The sequence below is a fragment of the Anabas testudineus genome, chromosome 6, assembly GCF_900324465.2.
Source record: "Anabas testudineus chromosome 6, fAnaTes1.2, whole genome shotgun sequence".
Lineage (NCBI taxonomy): Eukaryota > Metazoa > Chordata > Actinopteri > Anabantiformes > Anabantidae > Anabas > Anabas testudineus.
The window spans coordinates 5,141,224-5,160,668 of NC_046615.1; the positions used below are offsets into that span (position 1 = coordinate 5,141,224).

Sequence of the window (19,445 nt, forward strand, 5' to 3'; positions counted from 1 at the left end):
AGCTTTTTCCGTGTTTGGCCTTTTATTTCTACACCATATATAATATTACTGGTCAAATGCAGAACGAGACACATCAGACATAAACATGAATCAAGGTATGCATGTGTAGGCTAAAACAGAACGTTAGAATTATGAAACTATATGAGAATTATGTATAAGGTAACAGTTTTTGCTCTTTTTCTTTATTTTTATTACCTTTCCCTACATATTTTCTCTCAGCTCCAACTTCCCCCCCTTTTTCCTCTGTGTGTTATTCTTGTGGTGTTTTATATGAACATCCACACTACTCTCTCTCTCTCTCTCTCCTCCTTCCTTCCTTCCCTTCTTCTCTCAGTCCATTCCTTGTGCTTTTTTGCTTCCATCCTTGCTCTCCCCATACGTCCCACACTCACTCCCATCCTCGCCCCTCCGCCCACTTCATTCCTGCAACTCTCCTGCCCGTATTTCCAAACACAAACCATGCCAAACCAAAAGTCTAGCGTAGCCAGGTTAAACATGGCAACTTGAGTATACTGTATGTGTGTGTGTGTGTGTGTGTGTGTGTGTGTGTGTGTGTGTGTGTGTACCAGAAGGTGCTCACTTTAAAAAAAGAGCTGGTTAAGGGTTAAGAGGCTGAGGGGTTAAGGTATACGTTCAGTGAAGGGCTAGGTTAGGACCCATTGTACAAACTGGACTAACTGTACAAATGTGTGTGTGTGTGTGTTTTAGAGAAACTGACAAAAAACAGAGCAGAGTGTAGACTCAGTGTCGTTGAAGGTTAATTGGAGCCAGCTGTGGATGAGGTTAATTTTAGCATGAGCACCTAACGTGCTAGTAAGACTTAACCCTTAACCCTGTCCTGCACACGCGTCCTAACATCAGCAGCCAAGGTGTCAGTGGGCTGCTCTACTTCACTCTGTGTTTTGTTTGGTAGCTGAATTTAAACACTAATTATAATTGTGACTAGTGGTTGAAAGCCCTGAATTAGTTTTCCAAGTTTCTCCCGTGAGCAGGACTCAGGCTAAGCTCTGTGTATGTGTGGAAATGAAAGACAGGGACAGTTTGAAATGCTGTCTTTAAGTAGGTTTAAGATTGGAGAGGTAATCAAACGGCAGAGTGTCTGGCAGGAACGTACAAACTCTGTATCAGCTTGTTCCAAATCTGTTAAAAGTGATGACAATGTCTGAGAAAACGTTTCATAACCAAGACCCTGTGTTTTTTAGGAGCTCATCCATTAGTGAGATGGAAAATTGTAGCTTTAAATTTACAGACGGGGTCAAAATGTACAGGACACGATGAATGCACAACAATGTGCCTGTATCCTCTACTATCAAATGAATATTAGGAAGCTTTTGTTCTAAAATTGATCCTGGAGCAGTAGTGACTGATTTTTTGGTGCATCATCACCGTGATGTGTCTTCCTTTAAAATGTATGACCTTTGCTCCCCGGCACTCCCATGGTTCTTAACGTGTGCACCCATTATGGTGCTAACATGCTTTGAATTCATTGAGTTTTTGGATCATTCGTCAGTTTGAATATTTCCACACTGTCAAACACTGCTCTCGTTCATTCTTCCGACCACTTTTTGTTTTTCTATGTGGTTTTCTTTGTGTGAAGAAACATCTTGTGTCCTCTTGATAACAGACGCTGGTCTTTCCTGACTTCCTGTCCCTCACTCCATCCCTCCAGCTTGCCTCACAGTGTGTGTGGGTGTGAGAGAGAGAGAGAGAGAGAGAGAGAGGAAGAAAATGAAATGCATGCAAAATGGGACTTTATGTTGTTTCTGTAGGTTATTCATGCCAGATGTGAACTTAATATGTTTAAAGCATTGGAGTGCTGGAAAAACTTAAATTGATGACATTTAACATTTGGTTAAATTTCACTAAAGTTTCAGGTGATGGTCCATAAACTGACTTCAGTACTTTGGTGGTGGAAAAGTCAAATCTGGGGATGTGACTTTAGACGAGGTTTAAACCACAGAAAATACCTTGGTAAGCTTCAGTGTTGAAGGCTCTTTCTCTTTGTGTGTGTGTTGGGCGGTGCACAACAGTGGGTATTCGCGCACTACCCCTGCATGCTGATGAGATGTGGCGCCAGCCTGATTGCTGAGCCTTACACACAGATATACAGTATGCAAGTCTACACACACAAAAAACACACAAACCTGTAAGTAAACAAGTAAAAGAAAAACTAAAGCAGAGTGAAGAGTGAAAAGAAACAGCAGGAGAGAGGGGGGGATTAGTAGTTGTTGGGGGGGGGGGGGGCAAGCCGAGATATGAGAAGCAGACGAGTGTCTGTAAGCTACATGATGGAGGAGGGGGGACTGTTGGGGAGGAGCCCAAACACAAAACCCAGGAAGCTGAATGTGCTCATTCTCTCTCATTATGAGATATTTGCATTCATGTGTATGTATTTATTTATTGTACTGGTGCAAGAGGTGTGCAGGTGTTATAGTCTTAGTTTGGTTGATCTGGATTTGTTAGGTTTTTAAACTAGTTGGCTAGTTGTTTGAACTTGGCTGCTTCATTACAATGATCTGCTGTGTGAACATTAGTGTTGATTGATTGAGTTGCTTCATTCAATATTTATTTACTCAACATTTATGCACCACTTAAGCAGCCATTAACATTTTCTCTGTCCATTCGAAGAGTTCATGCTTTACACCGAGTAAAAGAACTATAGTTCTGCAGTTAACATGATAACGTGTGAGTCTGAAAAACCGTCATGCATCAGGGTAGAAACTGAAATGTATTTAAAAAAGCCACATTGACCTGTAGATATGTAGTAAAGACAGACAGCAAGTTTTCACCATGGCTGTTTACTTTAACCTACAAAAAAGATTTTTCTTGCTGGGAAGTCTACTAGCAGGCATTTCTTTAAAATCAACTAAAATTAATGAATTGAGGGAATTTTTACTCAAATTAGGTTGAAAATATGAAACTTAGACATTTATGTTGAAGAATCCACAAAATTCCTGAATAAGAATTAACAGTGTAGTTCACTCCCAGGACCTCAACAATAAATATATTGTAGAATTGTGTTCATGTTGGGATTGGCCTTATAATGCTACAACAGGCCACTCCCTAGCTTTTATTTCCTGCTCCGTCTATATCCTTGCCTCTCAGTCCCACATGATTAGATACCATTGTTTTGCAAGTGGACAGAAAACTCAGAAATATGACAAATATGGACACAGCTGCTGGGGAAGTGTGTAAATATTTTATTGTACTTCAGCAGCACTGCAGTTCTATACCTACAGCAGACTGATGGTAACTTGAGTAGAGCCGGTGTAAACAGAACAACACTGACAAGAACAATTGTAACTAGACTTGCAAACAAGTATTAGCCCACCTCTGCACATCTCTGATTTGATGCCTCTCCAATCCAGTACAACTGAAAAACCGAGTTCATTGACCATCATGACTTATCATGTAGTCCCCTACGTGTATTCAACTTTCTAATTAGCCATTAGTTATGGCCTATGTAAACAGTCCATTTGGTCAATAAAACTGGATCCACTGAAGTAAAGGGCCAGGCTCTGTAAAACACCAATTAGTGTTTAAGATTCATTTAAGATTTCAGCACTGTTCACCTGAATGTCAGCAATCTTGTCCCTTCATCACAAAGAATATTTCAAGGTTTTTGCAGCTGTTGGTGATGCTCTCACCCTCTCTCTCTCTCTCTCTCTCACTCTCTCACACCCAAACCCTCTAAAATAATTTATCTTATCTGATCCCTGTTTCCCTCTAATTTAGTCGTCAGCTTTAAGCCTCCAGGGTTGTCCACTGTGACAGGCATATCAGCATCACCGTGTGGGTGTGTGTATGTACGGTGTGTATGTGTGCACACAGTGTGTGGTATTATGTTTCCCTCTGAACGGAAGCTGTGCCATCGGTGCGTGACTTGTCAGTGACATCATCAAAGGCAGACCACTAATTGGTTCCCTCTGCTACTGCTGCTCTCCATCGGCCTGTTTGTGTGTGTGTGTGTGTGTGTGTGTGTGTGTGCTTGTTTCACTTTAAACTGTATAAGTGAACTTTCTTTAGATCCTCACAAACAGTCAGTCTCCTTGCTAAGAGACATTAACTCACCACAAAACGTCTTCCCTGTACACACACGCATCCCCACAGCACCATCGCCACCTCCTCCCACAGGGTTTCATATTTCCTGCTTCAGGCCTTAGATCAATGACCACACCCACTCCCATAATGCACCGCAGCACACGCACAGACAGGGTCCTCTGTTTACTGTATGTGCTCTTTGTGTGTTTCCCAGTGTTTTGTGCTATACTCTTTGTGTTTGAGCAAATGTCTGTAAAAGTGTATTCGTGAGGACTGTGAGGCACAAGTTTTGGACAGACAACTAAAGAGAGAGAGAGAGAGAGAGAGAGGGCTCAGTCTGGTGAGAAATCCAGCATGTGTGTGTCAGCTCCATTCCTCTATTCTTAGTCCTTCTCTTCCAGTAACCGTCTGCTGGACTGGACTGAAGAATGCTACTTTGCTCACCTGGACATTGACTTGTTTCTGTTTATGATGCTGCTCCCTTCTAATGTCCAGATGTCCTTGCAAGGATAGAAGGATTATTTTCCTTGTTGTCGTCTTTTAAGACCAGATTAAGAAGAAAGATTTTCATCAGGCATAGTAACCTCAACATAAAGGCAACGAGAAGTGAGAAATGCACTGTATTTGGAAGCCACTTGTGCTAATTACTAAAGGTTTTATAGGAAACACAATGACACTAAGATCACACTTAGTGTCATTTAAATTGAAGTTTAAATAAATATATCAGGAAGATATTTTTATTGGATATACAGTATCTGCAAACAGTACACTATTGTATAGTGTAGTTGAGTTGTGTTTCATTTGTTTCCCCTTTTATCCTCTTCAGGGAATCAAAGGTAAAAAGATAAATCTGATATATATAAGCATATATACTGTCGGTGGTTTATCCCTTAGTTATGACCTAGAGGAGCATACCAGTGGCAAGTGTAGATTTCATCATGGTGGTAATAATACAACCTTAATAGTGTACCTGTGGTGAAAATACCAATCACCTGTTAAGGCTGTGAAATGGTAATGGTTTGGTGAGGATTAGGGTGAATATCTACTTGGTAAGGTTTAGAAAAGACTGTGGTTTGGCTTAAATTTAGCTTTTCGGACAAAAGTCTCTCATGCTGTCCTATGTGAAAGCCTTGTTTTCACCCCGATTGCTAAAAATATCAAATACAACTTAACTATTGGTCGTAAACCACACTTCGGTTTAGGTTTAATATCAAAAGAGTGTCAACCAAGACCACAAACTTTCTCTAAATTGGACAGAAACTCAATGACTGGACAAACTACACAATAAATGTTTCACATAAATATTTTTTTAGTCTTGACTTCGACAGAAACACTATCTGGTTAAGCAGTAGGAAGACCCTGACTATGTTTAGCTGGGTTGCAGTAGAGTATGACAGACAGCACAGCTGAAACCTCATTTCACAGAATCCTGATAAATACAACTAACTGACAACAGATGTGTTTTATCAAAAGCTGTATCATTGTTTAACACATATGATTAATGAAAAAAGAATAAGAAGTGACATCTGTGACAGCGATACACATACTGCCAGTTAGCACAAAGGCCAAATTGGCATTCGACGAGAGGAGTTTGTCTTAATAATTTATTCTATAAAGGGGTCTACAAGGAACATAGAACTAAATGTGGAAAATGGTGATTCCCATCCTCTCTCCACCCGGCCCGCCCTCCTCTGGTTTTGTAACTCTATCTGTAGCCCGTGCGTGGATTTGCATGAGATTTCCATACCTATGAAAGCCATAGGGACATACAGTGGTTCTTGGCCCTCTGGTGCACAGAGAAAGGACTTTGCATAGCTTGATGCACATTATGTGTCTACAGGCAGTTAGAGACTCAGATGGGGTCACGGCCAATTCACTCGTCTCACAATGGAAATAAAACTACCAGTGAAACAATTTTTGCAAGAGAAAGCATATGGTCTGACAAAGGATTTCAATATTTTCAGTCTGAACATGAAAACAACTGATTGAACTGAAAAACAAGTCGTGAGTCCTGATGCTTTGTTGCAGCTAGTTTGAAATCAGTACAGTTAATCCAGGGAGACAACTGAATGAACTCTGAATAAAATAAAGGAGGCTTTTTGATCTTCAAAGAATGACACACTCTCTGTAAAGTTGTGATGTTTGCAGGTCATTACTTTCCGCTCACATCTGGCCCCAACTCTTCAGATGTAAACCGCAGGCACGTTAGATTTGACATCAGCCTTGATGACCTGGCTGTCGCTGTGTTTCATGTGATGTGTGCCTGTGGGTGTGTGTGTGTGTGTGTCTCATGTTGTTTTGCAGCCTTTATAATTACAGGGTTGGGAAGGCAGAAGAAGGGAGAGTGATCATGCAGTGGAGAGTACCGTACTATTATACTTCTGTTTCTTTGGCAGGTGGTGTGTGTCTGTGTGTGTGTCAGACAATAGGCCAGAGGACGTTGAGCACTATTGAGTCTGGTATTAGGAACAGAAGGCCAGTAACGTGCTTTATCTCCACCTGCTGACACACACACACCTGAGACTCACACACACACACAATGATTACAGACACTCACACAATTTACTCTATGTGACCCTACAGTATGTGATGTGTGTGTCTTTCCCTTTGTTTTACCTCATTCACTCCAGCTGCCACAGACGACTACATGATGCTTGTGCTACAGTCCAACTCAGTTGGGTTTTTATGTCTTTGTTGTTGGCTTTGAATGGGCTGCTGTGTGTGTCAGTGTGTGTATGTGTGTCAGTGTGCTGCGGAGGAGCGCATGAATCAGGAATGATTAACATGATCTGCATTTATATCTCATATCGTCCAGGCAGTTATCCTGGGTTCTTGAAAATGAAAGAAAGAAAGAAAGAAAGAAAGAAAGAAGGAAGGAAACAGGAACAGAAGAAGAAAGCATGACTTGTCATGACTAGCTGCTGACTCACACACGTTTATTGTGTGATTAAACCACACACACACACACACACACACACACACACACACACACACACACACAAGATGTAAACCAGTCACTAGAGCTCATCTTTAATCTAAGTGGTTACTACACACACACGCACACAGAAAAATGTAAGAGGAACTAAAACAGGTATGTTTGCGTCTTTATTTTGTTTCTTTGGATGTGTGTGTGTGTGTGTGTGTGTGTGTGTGTGTGTGTGTGTGGGAGAGCTAGACTGTCACAACTCACAGGCCTGAAAACACAGATGTCCATTGTGTTCACACACCTCGTGGGCACCAGTCCGCGTGTGTGTGTGTGTGTGTGTGTCTGTATGTACATCACAGGGCAGTTGTGCTGACTGGATGGTTGGCACCAGGCTGAATGAGAGGCACTGTGCCAAAACATCCCTCTACATCTGCGTCACACGTCGCCTGCCAACACACACTTTGTATGTGTGTATGTCTCTCTCTCTCTCTCTCTCTCACGCACACACACAGTGAAGGAAGCGCTTGCTGGAGGCTGGAGATGTGGCTCAGTGTATGGATGTGCGTTTATGTTGGTGTTGACATTTAGTTAAAACATCAGTGGCCTTGGGAACAGTAAGATCTGAGGCAAGCACAGAGATTTGTGCTCATATTTCACAAGAAAATTCAAACATTCACAAATGAATGACTGTAAAAATGATAACAGTGATTCATAAGGCAGCAGCTGGCTGCTTCTGTCAGGTAAAAGATACATCTGCCAGAAGTCGACTTTGGCTGGGAGTTTGGTCATAAATTTCAGTTTTATTAACTAGGAACACTTAAAAACAAATCATTCAGATAAACACTGTCTTTCCATACTAACATCACACCTAAATGTTGAGAATCACACAATAGAAATGATGCAAAACTGTGTAGTTATGTGATTTGTTAAGGGAAAACCTCCAGTCTCAGGAACTGTACTGGAGGGATGAACTCATTCATGCATTTCCCATAGATGTTCTAGTGGATTGTGATGCTCATAGACATGACATGAATCCGTATTATTCATATCATGTCTGTCTATATTCTTCACTCTTTTAAAGGGATTCTTTTGTGATTTGATGTATTCTGGTAATCGGTTTTGACTTCTGCAGGTCTTTTGACCATGTGAAAACCAAAATAGTCAATAACCTACAATTGCAGATACTAAAACTCCAGATTTTAATATGTTATGTGCAAATAAAAGCATATGTGACATATAAATATCAATTTTATATGTAAAATCTCACGTGACACACGTTTAAAAATACATGAATAACAAATCGGCACAGAGACAAAGTCTACTCATCGTTTACAGAGCAGTCAGGTGAAGGCTAAGCAATTAAGACAAATCGTCCCATGTGGTTTCTGAGACTAAATGTAAGGCTCTACTAAACCTGCACTCAGTTTTAGAACAAGTCTGAGTTTTCACTGCATTTATGCTGCTTCCTTTTCTTATTCACAGTGCTGCAGTGTGTGAGAGTTCTCCTGCTTTCACATGTGTGTGTGTGTGTGTGTGTGTGTGTGTGTGTGTGTGTGTGTGTGTGTGTGTGTGTGTGTGTGTGTGTGTGTGAGGGGAAAATATGTAGAAACGGCCCAACCACAGACTTCCTCTGAGAGAGAACCATGTCAACCCCCATCCATTTACTGACACACACACACACACACACACACACAGACACACACACACACACACACACACACACACACACACACACACGGCGGTCTTTCTATAGTTGTGAGGACACTCACAGACTTTGCATTCTCCAGTTCCTTAACCTTCACCTTCAATACTAAATGTGTAACCCCACCCTTTACCATAACTTATAGCTAATTCTAATCTTAACCCTAACAGAAAGTCTTAACCTTCAAAACACCGGTTGAAGTTGTGAAGACTGGTCAAAATGTGCCAGTCTTCAAATTGACCATTTATCCATGCAACCATAGAACGACATGTACACACACACACACACACACACACACACATGTCCCCAGATGAAGCTGTCTTTTAAAAGCCTGCAGCCCCACAGATGTGGAAGCCATCTCTCCCTCTCTCTCTCTTTCTTTCTCTCTCCCTCTCTCTCTCTCACACACACACACACACACATTGAAAAACATTCACTTGAATAAACACAAAAACCCACAGTCTCTTGGGGTGCGGTCTCCCCTGCAACCCTGGTGCAGTGTGGGTAGCTGTGGTAAAAGAGGTCCCTGTGAAAGGCTGTCCAAAAATAGCCTGAGTGAAAATGCAGGAACGTGGCACTCGCCCACTGTCACACAGAAAAACCCTATGCTGTGTGTGTTTCTATGTGTGCCATTCAGCGGGAGTGTTTGATTGTGTTAATTTATTCCTAAATGCTTGTTTACTTGGATAAAAATACCACCTATAAAAGCTCTACCCTGAGAAAAACAGACTGTGACTCTCACATTTCACTGCCTCTCACTGTCTGTTGTCTCTTCCTCATGGAAATCAGTGTCGTGAGAAAGAGGAAGACAAAGAGATAAAAACACAAAGTGAGCAAATTAGATTTCAACTTAGTCACTTCACATTTTCGCATCGTACTTGCTCAAGTACGATGTGTTTATTTTGTTACATGATGCCGAACGACCAGTTCAGACAGTTCTGTTGCCGTTGTAGCTTCTCGGTCTGATAGTGTTCAGATGGATGTGTGTACAGAACCATCTTAGAGGTGTTAGATTATGAAACAAAGCCAACTAACAATGAAAATTCCACACTTGTATGGTTCAAACAACCAAAGTAATTCACTAACGCCTTTTCACAGTGTACTCAATTTTACTTTCACTTCTCAGCTTTCTGTGGCTTTCTGCCACAGTGCAGTCATTTGGGTAAAACAATACACTTTCACACATCTTAGGAGGACATTTGATCAACATTTGACATATTTAGGCGTTACAAAATGTCCCTGTTACATAAAGCTACTACCGTAGGTAAAATGACTATGACTTAGTCACTGAGAAGAAGCCACAGAGCGTTATCATTCTGCAGAAGCCCTTGACTCTTCATGTCATTTTTTAGTGTCTTTCAGCTCGTTGTTTTGGTTTTGTGTCACGCTCACCTCAAATCTGTGTTATAGGCTGCTAACTACCCATCACTAAACATTAACAGATAAAGGTAACTACTAGCTAGTGGACATAATGGAGACCTTAGCAGATAAGAGCCACATATTTCCCTTAGCAGTTGGTGGAGATCTAAATGGAGCTAAAACAGTGAATATTAGTCTTTTAATTATTGTTTGCTACCAAGTTTGCTTCTCAATTGAATCAAAATATTGCAGCATTGTTGTGTTTACAGCTTGTTTCTGCTGCCTCCTAGTGGCCAGAAACTCTGTTATTGCAGCTTTAAATAGTTTTGGATAAGGTCAAATTTAAAGTACAGGTACTTCTTTAACATGAATCTACTGTTTAAGACATAAGAAGACATAAGAAAAAGATCTACACTTTCTCTCTCTCTCTCTGTGTCTCTCTCTTACTTCCTTTAACAACTGATTTTTATTAACAAATGTTGAGAAACAGTTTAGCCCACATTTTAGTCTGGTAAATCTAAATAGAGAAACGGTTCTGTAATCCTAAAAACACACAGACACACACTATCGCTGGACTCCTGGTATGAAGCCAGATCTGTGCAACAAGTCTGACTGAGCGTCTTTGTGCTGCTCAGTGTAAATGAGGAAGAAAAGGGGGTTCATAAAACATCAGTAAGCACGTCTAGTCCCTTATTATCATTGTTCTTTGACTCACTGTCTTTCTGTCTCAATCAAAGACAAAACAGAGGCTACACAAGGTCAAACAGTCCAGTCAGATTTGTTGTTTTGCACTTTGTTCATGTCATGCTGAAGACACGTGAGGAACATCACGTTTATTTTCAGCAAAAAAAAAAAGGAAAAAAGGAAAAAAGGAGAGAGAGATGAAAAATAAAAGTCCACAAAGTCATATTTTGGCCGCCAATGTGTGAATATGACCACTGAAAAAGACAAAGACTCTGAGCAGTGGTCGTAAAAATGGTCACACAGTATTTACTTTCAGTCACTGTGTTTAGGCATTCGTCCTCAAAAACAGGAGTGACAGCCTGTAGCCGCAAAAAAAGCACACATATAAACATACAGTACACTGAACTGACTGTGGACATGCACGTATATGTAAATGCACATCACTGTGTGTGTGTGTGTGTGTGTGTGTGTGTGTGTGTGTGTGCGTGTGTGATTTATTGGTCCTACACTCAGTTGTGCTGAAGAGGATTTGACGTAGTTAGTGGTTTTTTCCTCCTTCACAGCAGTTAGAGTGGGATGAAGGGCACATAGAGCTTTTTATTCTTCTGGAGAAATGGCTGACGGTTTGTTGTAAGAATTGAGGTTTTGCGCAGCCGTAACACAACTTTAAGTCTTACTGCTACTGCTTTTTCTAAGACTAATGTAACATGGACCAATAGTTTATGAGAAAGCAGAATGAATCCTTGTATGCTTTTCAAATACTGACTGATATGACTCAAGTCGTCTTTTATTTGTTGCTCTTATTTTTATGATCCATATCTTAGATGTTACAAATGTTCAGAGAAATAGTGCTAATTTTAACGTTTCTATTACTGAAACTCCAACACAGTGATACATTCATATTATACAAATGAAAGGAGCTGCTGTCGGCATTCATCACTAACATTCTGTTTCTGTCTTATCCAGGTCTATTTAAAGGCTCCTATGATCTTGAATGGGGTCTGTGTGATCTGGAGAGGCTGGATTGACCTACAGAGGCTGGATGGGATGGGATACCTAGAGTATGATGATGAGAGGGCGCAGGTAACAAAACCCGTGTGCACTCACATGTTGATGTAGAGAACACGTGCCAGAATAGAAGAAAACCTGTATCATGCTTTGTCCCTGTAGCTTCTGTCGGTCTCTCACTGTATCTTGTTTTAGGGATAGAAACAACTGATGTTAGGCTAGAAATTTCTTTATAATGAAAGAGATCAGAAAACTAAAAACACCCCACTTTGCGTGTGTATGCAGCACGAGGACGCTTTGGCCCAGGCAGCGTTTGAAGAGGCTCGACGCAGAACAAGAGACTTTGAAGACAGAGACCGATCACACAGAGAGGACCTAGAGGTGAGAGGGCCTTGTAGAGATGCCGTTTTGGGGAGTACTGGTTCTGGTCTACCATCTCAAATACAAATGGACTTATTGTTATTGGACTGTATAGCTCGAACTGTAATGGGACTAATCCTCCATCCTTGCCAAGCTAGCCTACGATCTGTATTATAGTATAGTATAAATGCTGAATTAGAGAATGTACTCTACTAATTCTACCTGTAAACTGTGGTGTGTAGGTTGATAATGTGACTCACAGCCACACCAGCGTAACTTAACACGTTACTAAAGAGCACTGTTTAACTTTGGGCGCTCGTCTTTGTGCCTGTGCGACCACAGACATTATGGGTGTAGTCGGATGTGTGCTTTCTTGAACCTGTAGCCACTATTTGCTCTGTCAAGTAATCACTGTAAATGAAAAGTACAACATAATTCTGAAACTGCATGACTTATTTATGCCCACAAATTTATTCAGAGGCGCGTCTCAATGAATAATAACAAAGGCACTGTGTGATTTTGAGTGGGATGTCCAGTAAAATGTAGAAAGGGTTAATGTCAATGTTCTCAACATGGATTATATGAAAATATCTGTGCCACAAACAAATGCTCTGCAGTGAACCAACGAGAAATTTACCATTTGTGGGCTGGCTTTGCAAGGCTACACTTGCCCAACTGGAAATTTGAAAAAGATATTTTCTGATTTACAAATTCAGTATCAGTGATGCAGGTTATTTCCCTGCTTTTAGTCCACTAAAAAAATAAAAAGTTACTTTCTGAGTTAGTCAGCATCAGCTAATAAATGGTTAATTTTATATCAAATATCAAATAAATCAGCATTTTCCACCTGTAGTTGTGATAGTTGATTAGAGAATTACACAGATTCAGATTTCCAGTTGGATTTTCTTTGCTTAGTGCTTGAGGCGGCTCAAGGGTTGTGTGACGTGTGGTTGTGTGCTTTAACTATTTTTGATTTAAATAGAATTTCTGCAGTTTGAATCTTAGGTTTAGTGCATGATCAGTTTGATGATAAATCTAATCTGATTATTGAACTATTGAATGACTGATTCAGTTTTGTCAGATGTCCCGAAAGCCTCAGAAGGGAAAGTAGTTTATTCACTTTGTATCGTAGACGACGACGACTGCACATTATAAATTCAAGAAATGTAAACTTTCTTAATAACTGTTCTTAAGGTTATCAATCACTTAAATTTGTGCTGTTTGCAGTGTCTAGCATGAACACAAATTCAGCTTTACAAATTCATTCACTGTAGGTTTGAAATTTAACTGTCCCAAATACGTTGACTTTACTTGAGACAAACTCACTTTCCCAGCAAGGCTTTGGGGAGATCAGTGGCACCCTTCCTAAGTTGACGCCCTGCGAATGAACCCCAAATTGTTTATTTTTTAGGACCCTGTGGTTTCTAAAATCTGGGACTGATGACACACAGACAGACAGCCAGCAGAAAAGAACAGGGTCTGTGTCCTTCATTTCTCACCATCTATCACACTGTCATGCACTAAACCACCCTGTGTGTGTGTGGTTGTGCGTGTGCACGTGTTTGTGTTCACCTGTTTCATTTATGTGTATTCTTGTGTATGTTCATTATATTGTGTTTGTTTGTGTCCATGGGCAGTGGATTTGCATGTGTGTGTGTGTGTGTGTGTGTGTGTATGAATCACCAGTATGTTATTTCATGAATATGCATGCACTTCTAATTATTTTTATGCTTGTAAAACCTGCTTCTGCTCGTTTACTGTGTACTGTATGTGGCGTGATAAGAGAAAGTCACCATTTCGTAGCTAGATTACAGAAAGACACACACATACACACATGCCAAGCCCTACCACAGCTTTGCAGCACATGGTCCTGCAGAAATGAGAGACTGAATGAGAGGCAGGAACTCAGATGCTGGGGGGAGGAATAACAGGGAAGAAAGAAAAGACACAGAGGCATACACTGAAGGTGATCTTTCATCTGACTGATCTCGTGTTTCTTCCCTGAGGCTCTCAGAGAAAGAGAAACTCTTCTTCTTCTTTTTTTTTTTGTTGCTAATGAATCAATATAAATGCCATCACTGTCCCATAATACACCCTGTGCAGTGTGGTACTAAAACCATTTCCATTCACATTTTACATCTAAACTGTGAACTTTGTCCCAGTTTAGAGCATCTTCAGGTCACATACAGTCCTGCTGTTTCTTGGTTAGGTTGTGCCTCACAAAAACATTAGTACTGTTGTGTTTACTAATGCAAGGTTAATCATTCAAAACAAATTGGTAGAAACCCTTTTGCAGTGATGGTAACACAACTGAAGACATGTATCTTTTCATGTCAAATGTGGAAATTCCTAAGTGACTCCAGACGTTTGACTGGTAGTTCACTGTGCGCTTGTGTTTTGGGCTCAAGTGGAAACTTTTTCATCTCTCGCAGCTGCATCTTCGTGTCAATTTGCAGCCGGCAAATGCATGGCGGACTGTGCTTCTCCTTGCTTTGTATGCAGTTGTGCCGCCTCTAAAATCCACTTTTCCTCTTTTCAAACACAGTTAGCAAACTGAGCAGTGTAACTGTAATTAGTGAACCTCCAGAAGTTAACTGGAACGAGCCAGACTAGCTGTATGTCCAGTCTTTATACTAAGCTAAGATAACTGGCTGCGAGCTCCAAAGGTGGTACTGATCCTCTCAATACTAAAAAGTGTTTGAAGGTTGTAAAAGTATTTTGACACTGTAGTTTTGCACTGTTAGGACCACAGAAACATTAGCATAACGTCTCGACTTTAGCCCATAGTTTTCTGCAGAGATGCTTTGAATGCTTGAGATACTTTTATTACTTGTTCACCATTTAATCATCTACTGTGCGTGCACTGTGTGATGTAGATTAGTGGGTAGAAGAGATGTTGGATGCACGAGAATGTAGCCTATTATGAACAAAAATGTTTCTGTTGACTTGCAAATGATTAGACAAGTTGCAAAACACATTTCAGAATATGATGTGTCCATAAGAACCCACTTTTCAGAGTTGAGATATTGAGACAGAAACGGCAGTCACAGCAGGATCCTGTAAATCAGCTCTGAGCTGTTTGGGTGTGACTGACGAGCAGTGGTGAATAGCTGCACAGATTCAGCCTCTGCATTTCTGTGGTCTGAACCCCACCTCTCCTTCTCTCTGTGTGTTGCTCTCTTAACTGTAGTTAACTGGTGATCTCGTTATCTCTGCACAGTATGTAGCTCAAAGGCACAGTTAGTGTTTTCTGAAGAGTAAGAATATTCATTAAAATGTCAATGGGGATCAACAAAGATGACATTTTTGCAAATGCAAATGTTTGTTTCTCTTTAGCTGAAGGTTTTGCAGGGTTGAGTAAATCTGAGTAAAGCTCAGCTGACATCATTTTTTCTCATTGGGTGCTCAGTGAATATGAAGCTGCTGCTCTCTCAGATCCTGGGGCCTTGTCATTTTGGCAGATACAACATTTTTTCATCCAAAAGCAGTGATATTCCAGTCATTCAAGGTCAGGAGGTACCTATCAGAATGATGGATGAAGCAGCAATAGATCAAGAAGAAATGTGCCTTTTAACTGCACCACACACACACACACACACACACACAAACACACACACACACTTACTTCCCAGAGTGCTCAGCAGAAAGGGATTTGGTGGTGAATGATGAGCTGGCACTGAAAGCATTAATATATCATTAGTATTGATTGTCATCAGACCCCCCTGCTTCTCCTTACACACACACACACACACACACACACACAGGCACACATATTCACAGACACATTCAGATACCATACAGGCGCACATGTGCACAAACTCGCAGATACAGCATATCTGCTCATCAACACACACACACACACACACACAAACTGACTTCTCCAGTACTGAGTTGTGGTTAAGCAGCCAATAGTGGCCCAGCAGACTTCCATCTGTGTGTAGATCAATACAAAAAGCTCTCCTGCTTTTGTGATTAGCAAAGATAACTCCCTAAACTGCAAACAGCTGTGATGCAACAGCAACTGTGCTCAGTGAAAACGAATTATGTCCATCATTGAAGGTATTTTAAATGTGTTTTATGAAGATTCATGCAGAGAAGCCACTGGTTAAAACGTATGAAAAGCAGACTAGACATGTTAATCAACCAACAATCAGTGTTTTGAAACAGTATTTTATGTCTATGTTTACTGGTAGCTAGGTGGTAAAGACTGCTCACTGAGGTCGAGTTGACTCAAGATGTGATCTACCAAAACAAAAACAAGTAAAACTAATCACTGTACGTCCTGAGTGGGACCATACCCTCTGTACTCGTCTAAGTCAGGCTGCTGAAGCCTTATATTAGAATGTATTTTTACTCAGAACGAAGAGTGTGTCCTCTCATGCTTTCATTTTAGGAAGAGCTTCTTCAGGGACAGTGTGGACAGGATGAAAGATTACCAAAACATAATTCACTGCACAGGCGGACATGTCTGACCTGACACAGAGCACAGATGGCGCTGTATCGATCGGCGTTCATTCATTGTGACTCCACTTTGATGCACATTCGAGTAGTTCTGAGTGAGCCACACGTGTGGATATTGAATGGCAGCAGTTTGACAGAACCTGGAGTCAGTCTGGCTGTGAGGAGTCAAAATGGTAGTATGACGTACTGTATGTGTGTGTATGTGTGTGTGTGTGCATGTGACTGCGTGTATGTTTCTATTATGGTGAGTCACTGAGATGACACAAACTACATTCCAGTTGACCTAAGCAACCCCTTTACTATCTCTGTCTGCATTTCTGTCTGCTCTCCCCCCAGCCTCACCTCTCCCCACACATTCTCACGTCCCTCTCCTTTCTCCCCCCTTTCTCCCTCTCTCCAGACCCTGTTAAATTCCCTCAGCTATCACTTAGCCCGAGTGTAAACATATAACCGCAAATATTTTTTTACAACAGGAGCGAGTCATCCCACAGGCACACGTACACTACATCCAGTCATGAAATATATTTAAAAGTCTTCTGACACAGACTGCTTCTAATGATGACCTAATGATCCACTTGGTGTGTGTGTTTGCGTGTGTGTGTGAGTGTTTATCTGTGTTTGTATCTGTCTTTCTGCCTGTCTGTCGGCCAGCCACCTTGACTAAAATATCAACATCAGTAGTGTATAAACAGCAGCACTGAGCCTCCTACAGAAAAAGCTCTCTGGCTTCCTCTAGTGACAGTTCGAAGAAGTGCAAAGTCTTATGTGAAGGATATTATATTTCCTTTTGGAAAATTCCTCTGGACGGCATCATCTGGAGTTTTTCAGTTAAGTTGAAGTCACTGGAGAAGTTCAGGGGGAGTACAACATTATGAAAAAGAGCAAACTTCCCAAACTAGAACCATAGGAAGCAAGTGAAGTTGACATTTCATTAACACACTATAATATTGATATAAACCAATATCATAATATCTTATTAAGGTTATTTATATATAGTAGGTAAAACATTTTTTATTCAATGTTAAACCCAAAACATAATCTGACATGGCCAGTTCATAATTAAATGATAAAAGACAGAAGCCTCCACATCAATTCTGTACAAACCCCCCAATACAAACATTGTTTGTTTTTCTTTAGTTATTTTTTTATCCATTAACTGACTTTCATAAGAATTGTGAACAGTGATTTATTGACCAAATATTTATCATATATTGTATAATAAGCACAAAGATGTCTGTATTTTTAATTTTTACACTTATGAACAGATCAAACGTGTGACCTGCACATCTCAAAAGGATTTATTTTATATTTACATTTAAATGAAAAGGCCTCTTTATTTTTATTATTCATACACATGTACAAACAGTATATTGTACATACAATTATGATTTCAATAGTATTATTGTTTCAGGAAGCATCTGGTAACTGTCTATGCTTTATACAAGGTTTTATAAGAGTTCATGATTAAACTATTAGATAAGTATTTTCCTTTCCAAGGTCACCAGGAGGTTTTACACACAGCAAACTATAAAACAAAAGATAAAACGACACTGAAGGCAGTTTTAGATTTGATTAAATTTTATACAATGAAATGCAGCTAGCATGCAAAGACACCAACATTTTTTTGATATTAAGAAGTGAACATTTGTACTTAATGTATTGTCTTTTTCTCTCTGATCCCTTTCTTACTATCTTCTATTGCCTTCTTATCTGTCTACTACTGCAATACCCTTCTCTCTACATCTCTATCTCCTTCTCTCCCATTCTCCCCTGATGTTCTTCCATCCTCTCTTCTCTTCTGTCATCTTTCATCCTTCCATCCCTCTCTCTCCCCAGTCCAGACGACAGCAGGACCCCAGCCCTGGCTCAAACATGGCCAACGCTGACGTGGAACACAAGATGCGCTGAGGACGAGTGGAAGGAGGAAGGGGCTGGCAGACAATTCACTTTCAATACAATCGACTGAAAACAAAATCAAAAAGAAACTGCAGTTGTTCACCATTATTTCTTAACAGGTTTGATAGGACAGTTTTCAAATCAAACATTTTTTGAATATTTGAATGTAGAAAAGCAAAACGGCCTGAATTGGTTGAATTGAAAGTGAACAAAAGCAATAGAAACGAAGGATTAAAAGAATTAAGGCTACAACAGACCTGGAGTTGATTTTATTTAAATACAGAGGAAGGAACATGAGTAGTTGATTTAGCATTACATGGCAAATGTGACATTTAGACACATTTAGAGTTTTTCAAGTAAAATGGTTGTTTAAGATACATAAAGAAAATAGCAAGTAAGTCAAGATCTTTGATATATTTTGTCCTTGTCAAAAATTATTAAATGGATAAGGTTAGTTTCAAGTATCAAAAGTATATTTTCTATTAATACAAGATGTTGAAATGGAGGGAGATGGTTGTATTGTGTAGATTTCATTAACAGGTGGTGGAGGAGGAAGGACAGGAGCTGGAAGAAGGAAAGGAAAGAGAGATGTGTTTGGCTCAGGGTCACGGTCAGGGCTTGTTGGTCAGGAATACCAGTAGAGCGTGCATCAAAAGTGAGGTGTTGACACTTTGTGAAAACAGAAAAAAGAAAAGCTTTTGCATTGTTCAATGTTGTGCAACACTTCACATTTGTGAATATGCCCGTGTTCACCGCCCACTGTGTAGCTAGCTCACTTCCTGAAACCTGCTGTTTTCTGAGACCAAAGTTCACTTTTGCTGGAAAGGGGAAGAGGGGGGAGGGGGGAGGGGGGGGGGAGAAGGGGGGGAAACTGAGACACATTTAAAAAAAATAGAAAGTGGGCATGTACGACGAGAGCATCCAGAGAGCATTCTGCCATGTCGTAGGGTTAGGAAGTGCTTGCTGTACAGTAATGTTCATGACCTCTTAAAACATCACTGTGGTGAC

General features: G+C 40.5%; 1 protein-coding gene across 4 annotated transcripts in view; it reads left to right on the forward strand.

The window, feature by feature from the left end:
• The window catches only part of cbfb (core-binding factor subunit beta), a 28,070-nt gene extending 8,966 nt beyond the window's left edge, over positions 1–19,104 (forward strand). Inside the window, exons 4-7 of one of the 4 annotated variants that reach the window (XM_026365876.1) lie at positions 11,679–11,795; positions 12,006–12,101; positions 13,492–13,557; positions 18,378–19,104. In XM_026365876.1, the coding sequence (XP_026221661.1) occupies positions 11,679–11,795; positions 12,006–12,101; positions 13,492–13,521 (243 nt within the window). In that variant the 3' untranslated portion in view covers positions 13,522–13,557; positions 18,378–19,104. The remainder of the gene's footprint in view (positions 1–11,678; positions 11,796–12,005; positions 12,102–13,491; positions 13,558–18,377) is intronic. The other 3 variants (XM_026365877.1, XM_026365874.1, XM_026365875.1) reach the window with 3 other exon arrangements.
• Positions 19,105–19,445: the final 341 nt, after the last annotated feature.